General features: G+C 38.6%; 1 protein-coding gene across 2 annotated transcripts in view; it reads left to right on the forward strand.

Moving 5' to 3' along the window:
• Positions 1-7,500, forward strand: part of LOC125652374 (uncharacterized) — a 71,995-nt gene that overhangs the window by 42,862 nt on the left and 21,633 nt on the right. For both annotated transcript variants that reach the window (XM_048881542.2, XM_048881543.2), the window contains one exon: positions 7,364-7,500. This exon is cut by the window's right edge and continues 51 nt beyond it. In XM_048881542.2, the coding sequence (XP_048737499.2) occupies positions 7,364-7,500 (137 nt within the window). The remainder of the gene's footprint in view (positions 1-7,363) is intronic.

The raw sequence follows: 7,500 nt of genomic DNA on the forward strand, positions 1-7,500 counted from the left end.
CCACTACATCAGTATCCATTAAACTTGAACCGGCATTCCTGGCAGAGAATGAGGAAGCACTGATGGTAGCTGGATATGTGAGAATGCCAATGAAGGGTAACAAATTTAACAGAGGAGGTGGAAGAAATGAGCAGACGCGGGGGATAGGATTTCAGAGTGACCAGAGTAGAGGTTCATTTTACCGTCAGCAAGGTGGGCAATCGCGTATAGGTAGTTCAGGCATTAAAAAGAGCATGTCCATCAGGACCAGATAGAAATGTATTGACATGCAAATCTTGTGGGTCATTTAGACATATGATGGCAGCTTGTCCTCACAGTTGGGAAAACATGGCGAAAGTAAACACATGTTCATCTGAAGAAGAAGAATTTGTGCTGTTTACAGGAAACCAACCAAGAGATAAGGCACTTGGGGATGGATGCCAGGAACTGTGCAGTTCTAGACAGTGCCTGCAGCAGTACAGTGTGTGGAAGTACATGGATCAACACGTACATCGATTCTCTTGATTAACTAGACAAGAATAGGATTAAGAAAATGGAGGGCAGAAGAATCTTTAAGTTTGGAGGGGGAACTCGTCTTAAATCTGAGGGATAATATGCAATTCCAGCTCGCATAGCCGGGAAAGATGTTACGATAACAGCTGATGTTGTTAATTCAGACATTCCATTACTGTTGTCAAGAATAGCTATGAAAACTGCTGGTGTGAAGCTGAACTTAGAAGATGACACAGCAGAGATCCTAGGAAAAACAATGAACCTTAATTTGACCTCTTCTGGACATTATTGTGTTCCCATAGATAAGGCAGAAATGATACCAGTTGAGGAAGTTTGCTCAGTCAGGATCGATGAGATAGACCCTAAGAAAAGGTATTTAACTCTTCTAAAATTGCACCGACAATTTGCCCACCCACCAAAGAAACGACTGGTATCACTTTTGAAGGATGTAGAAGCTTGGCGAGACAACTTCGGCCAGGATATTGAAAATATTGAGCAGAAGTGTGATGTATGCAAGACCTATGCTAGAACACCATCACGGCCTGTTGTTTCATTTCCAATGGCATCCCACTTTAATGAAAAGGTGGCTATGGACCTGAAGTACTGGAGAGGAAAGTGGATTTTGCAGATGATTGACATGTGGTCCAGATATACAGTGTCTGTTTTTATCCAGAGGAAAAAGGCAACTGATGTCATCGATAAAATCATGTCTCATTGGATAGGAATATTTGGTGTCATGGGGGCAATTATGACAGATAATGGAGGGGAGTTCAACTCGGAAGAAACTCGAGAAGTGGCATCCATTTTGAATGTAAAGGTGCATACATCTGCAGGTGAAAGTCCATTTCAAAATGGATTGTGTGAAAGAGTGCACTCTGTAACTGACATGATGTTGACAAAACTAGAGCATGACTACAGGGATGTGAGTGAGCAGAGTCTGTTATGCTGGGCAAACGTGGCAAGGAATGTATTGCAGATGTGGAATGGTTTTAGTAGTCACCAGCTTGTGTTTGGGTGGAATTCCAACCTCCCCAACATCATGACAGACAAATTGCCAGCACTTGAGGGTTGTACATTGAGCGAGACATTTGCTAAACACCTTAATTTGTTGCACAGCACCAGACGAGCTTATATAGAGGCAGAAGCTGATGAAAGAATTAGGCGAGCATTGTTGAACAAAGTGAGAGCAGCTGAACAATTTTATGAAAATGGAGATATGGTATACTACAAACGTGAGGGCAGAGATAGATGGCTTGGACCAGGTAAAGTTGTGTTTCAAGATGGCAAGGTTGTTTTTATACGTCATGGTGGAGTTTTTCTCCGAGTGTCACCCAACAGACTACAAAAACTATCAGAAAATTGTATACAAACGGAAGAGAAAGTTACAGATTCTGAAAATATAGAGAAGACACAACAACCAAGAAAAGCAAAGAGTGCAGTCTCTGAATACCTGATGGAAAGCAAAATAAATCACAGTCCAGTTTCACTAATTCAAAGCAATATTGCACTGAAAGCACATGACAGCATTCAATACAAGATGGGTTCAGAAGATGATAACTGGATAAAAGCTACAATCCTTGACAGAGCAGGTAAAGCAACAGGAAAAAACAGAAATTGGTATAATGTGCAAGATTTTGAGAGCAAAGAAGAAAAAAGCATAGGCCTGGGTAGACTCTCTTGGGAAAGAATCAACCAAAATGATGAAAGTGTGCATTCTACAACATATGAAAATACAAGTTGTGACAATATAGCCCTAGCAAAACAAAATGAACTAGAAAAACTCAAAACCTTTGACACGTACACTGAAGTTGAAGATGAAGGACAGAATAGATGATAAATATCAACAAGATGGGTCATCACTTCAAAGGAAGGACAAGTAAGAGCAAGACTTGTTGCACGTGGATTTGAGGAAGAATTTTGTATCCCTAGAGGCAGTCCTAGTCGGAAAAGGTGGTCTCAAGATATTTTTGACAATAACAGCAAGTAAATTATGGGATGTCAAAACCACAGACATAAAATCAGCCTTCTTGCAAGGAAAAACACTTGACAGAGATGTTTATCTTCAACCTCCAAAGGAAAGCATCACACCTGCTGGAACAATATGGAAGCTGAAACACTGCTTATATGGACTAAAAGATGGTGCAAGACAGTTTTATTTGAGCGTTGTCGAAGAACTTGATAAACTTGGTTTTAAGCAATGCAGTGTGGACCCAGCTCTATTCTGTTATAGAAAAGACAGGAAGCTACATGGGATTATCTGCTCTCATGTTGATGATTTTGTCCATGCTGGGGAAAATGATGAAAGACAGATTTGCAAGTTTCGAGAGAGATTTTCTGCAGGAAAAGTAGCTGAATGCAAATTTCAGTACATTGGCTTCTATGTAAAGCAAGATCAAGAGGGGATAGTATTGGATCACACCAATTACATGGAAAAATTACAAAGTTTAGAGATTGACCCTCAGAGAGCAATTCAGAGGAAATGTCAGCTGAGTGGTGAAGAACAGACAGCATACAGACATATTATAGGACAGATCAACTGGGCAGTGCAGGGATCAAGACCAGACCTTGCATTCGAAATGATAGACATGAGTACTAAGCTGAGAACTGCAACTGTAGCAGATTTAACCAGAGCAGCAAAAACCCATTAACAGGCTTAAAGACTTCAAAAGTGTTTTGAAATTCCCAACATTAGACCTCACCTCATTGGAGATTATGACGTTTACTGATGCATCTCTAGGAAATCTTAATGAAGGAGTAGGAAGTACCCAAGGAGTCATAATCTGGATTATGGACAAACAAGGAAAATGCTGTCCCCTTTTCTGGCATGGCCGCACTGCTAATCAGATTTGTGAAAGATTCTCTACCAAGGAAGAAAAAGCTCAGTGGTAGAGTACTCGCTTCATAACTGGAAGGTCGTGAGTTCGAGTTCTGCACATGGCATGGCCACGTCAAATCTAAGTGTTAGACCATGCTTTATTCAGTATCACTCAAAACACTGTATCAGACTTCCAATATGAAGAGCTCCCTTAGGGGGAGATAAACAATATGCAGCCATGTTGTTTGAGTGACTTTCACTTGTGCATCCCGAACCCCAGCTCTAAAATAATCGGATCACAGCCGATATTTTCAAACGGTCATTTGGACCGACATTTTCGAACAAGTTATCGGTCCAGGGAATTTTTTTTACCGGCCTTGCTGACAGGACCGACAGTTTTCAACAACTCTGCACAAACACATCTTGTTTTACCTTGACATGTCCTTTGATCTTGACCTCACTTTTTCATATTTGTTGTTTAGCTTAGTTTCAAAGCATTCATTGACAATATTTTTTATGAAAACTCTTACACTGATACATATTAGTGTTAGCAATGCCACTGGGATTTTTTTTAACCTTCCCTGTGACCTTGACCTCACTATTTCTTATTTCTCAGTTTCTAAGCAATTAATGAAGAATCAGTTTTTTCCTTTTTGCCAGGGGATATAATAGAGTAGATTGACAAGTCTAATTTTAATTAGGTTGATATTTTTAGCTCAAGTGAGCTATTCTGATCGCCTGCTGTCCGTCTTGTCTGTCTGTAAACTTTTTACATTTTCGACTTCTCCAGAACCACTGGGCCAATTTCAACAAAACTTAGCCAAAAGCATCCTTGGGTGAAGGGCTTTGAAGTATGTTCAAATGTTTAAAGGGGAGATAATCACAAAAATGCAAAAATAGGTTTAGGTCATTTAAAAATCTTCTCAAGAACCACTGAGCCAGAAAAGCTGATATTTACATGAAAGCTTTCTGACATAGTGCAGACTCAAGTTTGTAAAAATCGTGGACTGCAGGGGTTGGGGCCACAATAGAGACTAAGGTTTTACATGCAAATATATATGGAAAGTCTTCAGATATGGGCCAAGGTGACTCGGGTGAGTGATGTGGCCCATGGGCCTCTTGTTTTTTCCCTTTTTACCTCTTAAAAGAGAGATGAGGGATTTTAAAAAAAAATTATTTCAAAACTGCCATTTTTCGATCCAGTGCTCAATAATCAAGAACATTATATATCCTTCTTTTCTTTTTTTTTCTCTTGCATATTCTACATTTGTTCTTTTGTGGGGCAACTGGTGATTAGCCTTACAGCTTTCACAAGTGGGATAAGCCCCTAGAATTTGCTCAACTGCATCATCTCCACAGTAAAAGCATATTGGGAGAGAATATACCAGCACTAAAACACGGATTTGACACAATCTGAGCAAATTGGTATATATAGTATATACAGGCTTTCAAGCGGGCCCTTATTTTTCTACAACAGCCCTTATTTTCCTTATTTGAGCTTTAGAATCCTAAAAAAGCCCTAATTTTTTGTTGAAATTCCTACATTTTTAAATTTTGAAAGTTTAAATAAATTTGACAAAAGTAAGTGTTGGAATTTATTAAATTTATTCTTAGTATACTTTCAGAAAATGAATATGTTGATTAAATGTACATCTCAGAAGACATCTTGATGGTTATCAACTATATTCAGCATTGATTGTGAGCCATGGGAGGCCACCTGAATTATATCATGGTTTGTGCTGAATGCCGAATATGGCTGTTGATGACCACTGGTATGATCTTCTGAGTGGGTGAATTAGTTTTTGTATTATTGCTCTTGCAAATGGTGAGTAAAACATTTTTTCTTTCATATTAATTTGTAAATTTAACCCTTATTTTTGTCTAAAAAGCCCTTAAAATTCCTTTATTTTTGGCAAAATGTCACTTGAGAGCCTGTATGTATATATATACAATATATACCAGTTTTCTCAGATTGTAACAAAACCCAGTGAATCAGATAACGCATTATAATTTTTGTTACAAAATGGAGTTGACAGATGAGAACAACAAAATTGATTTTTTTTTTTATTTATGTGTGCATAATTGTTGTAAGCCTATATCATCTTTGTGTTTGAGCCGTAAATCATGTATCAAAACATGTCATTCAGATTTCAGCGTTTCTACTTTTGTTTTGATACGGTACTCAATTTTGCGGAGTTCAGTTTATTCCTGCACATACCGTCCTTTGTCGTCATTTGGGCGAGGTACATTATAGATTATTTCTAGAAGTTGATTGTAAACCCCAAAATGTTCTCCTAAAATCATCTGTGTGTTTTAGACAAAATCTTGTGGCAAAGGCGATAACACGGGCTAGATATGGGGGCCACCATTACTCAAACCAAACTGTATGTATGGCGCGATTTGATTGCACGTATCTGTATCATCCAGACGTTTGTCAAACAATTTACTGATGGCAGTATCTAAAATGCAGTCGGGGTTTCTGGATTTTTTAAAGCACCCTACGATCGCATTCAGAGAAATTTCATTTGATTCATTTAAATGATAAAAATTAGTAATGCGCATTGTTTAAAGAGATGCAGGCGGGCGTGAGAACCAATTTATAATTTTTTTTTTAGGCCTTAGCAGGTGTTGTTTAAAGTCCTCATATCTAGCAGTTGTAATTTAAATTCAACAAGTTTTTATCTATTTTTATTCTGTTTAAGGAAAATGTGTGATTTTCTGATGTTGACATATACTTCAGTTTTTACATGTCTGACATCTTTAAAAGGGTGGCAACATATACATTTCTTTGGTTATTATTTGAATTAAACTATATTGAGTGGAAATTGATGCAGTTTTTAATCCTGGAGGGATACGGGTTAGAATAGATCCCGATTACCCCCTTGCTTGTTGTAAGAGGCGACTAAATGGGGATGGTACTTCTGATGAGACCGCGAAAACTGAGGTCCCGTGTCGCAACAGGTATGGCACGATAAAGATCCCTCCCTGCTCATTGGCCGTAAGCGCCGAGCATAAGCCTAAATTTGAAGCCCTTCACCGGTCAGGCCTTGGTGACGTCTCCATATGAAGGAAAAATTCTTGAGTGAGACGCTAAGATACAATCAATCAATAATGCAGTTTTTATGCCTCGAAGATTGGGGGGGGGGGGGGGGGGGGGGGGGGGCATATTGTCTTTGTCATTCTGTCTGAAACTTTAACCTTGCTAATAACTTTTGAACAGTAAGTGGTAGAGCTTTGATATTTCTTATGAGTATTCCTTGTGACAAGACCTTTCCGGAGGTACCAACATTTTTTACCGTGTGACCTTGACCTTGGAGTTTGACCCACTTTTTGAAAACTTTAACTTTGTTAATAACTTTTGAACAGTAGATGGTGGAGCTTTTGATATTTCACATGAGTATTCCTTGTGACAAGACCTTTCCATGGGTACCAACATTTTTGACCCTGTGACCTTGACCTTGGAGTTTGACCTACTTTTTGAAAACTTTAACCTTCCTATTAACTTTTGAACAGTAAGTGGTAGAGCTTTGATATTTCACGTGAGTTTTCCTTTTGACAAGACCTTTCCATTGGTACTAAACCTTTTGACCTTGACATTTGACCTACTTTTAATTTATTTTTTTTTTACCATTGGTCATAACTTCTAAATGGTAAATATTAGAGCTTTCATATTGTACAAGAGCATTTCTTTTGACAAGATCTTTCTACTGGTACCAAGATATTTGTCCTTGTGACGTTGGCTGTCTTCGGAATTGGCCATTATCGGGGGCATTTGTGTTTCACAAACACATCTTGTTCCACTTTCAACCATTAATATTGATAAGTCACAGGAGAATGGAGCTACCTTAGATATGGGCCAAGGTGACACAAGTGAATGATGTGGCCCATGGGCCTCTTTGTTTTCATATTCAAGGAAAATGGAAGGGAAGACATCAGTTTTAAGTGTCTTAAATCAGTTCTTCCTACTTATTAATGCATATGAAAGATGCATGTAAAAGTAGCAAGAATATCATTTGACAGAGGAGTGGCAATAAATGACTTGTTTCTATCCAATAGTAACCAGGAAATGGACTTGTCCTGAGGTGTTTACTGAATCTCAGAAGCCTGAATACCGTATGGGACACACCGCAACCTATGACCCCAAACTGAGGTGCATTTATGTGTATGGTGGATCCAAAAACCAGAGGTGGTTT

The sequence above is a fragment of the Ostrea edulis genome, chromosome 5 (genome assembly GCF_947568905.1).
Source record: "Ostrea edulis chromosome 5, xbOstEdul1.1, whole genome shotgun sequence".
Lineage (NCBI taxonomy): Eukaryota > Metazoa > Mollusca > Bivalvia > Ostreida > Ostreidae > Ostrea > Ostrea edulis.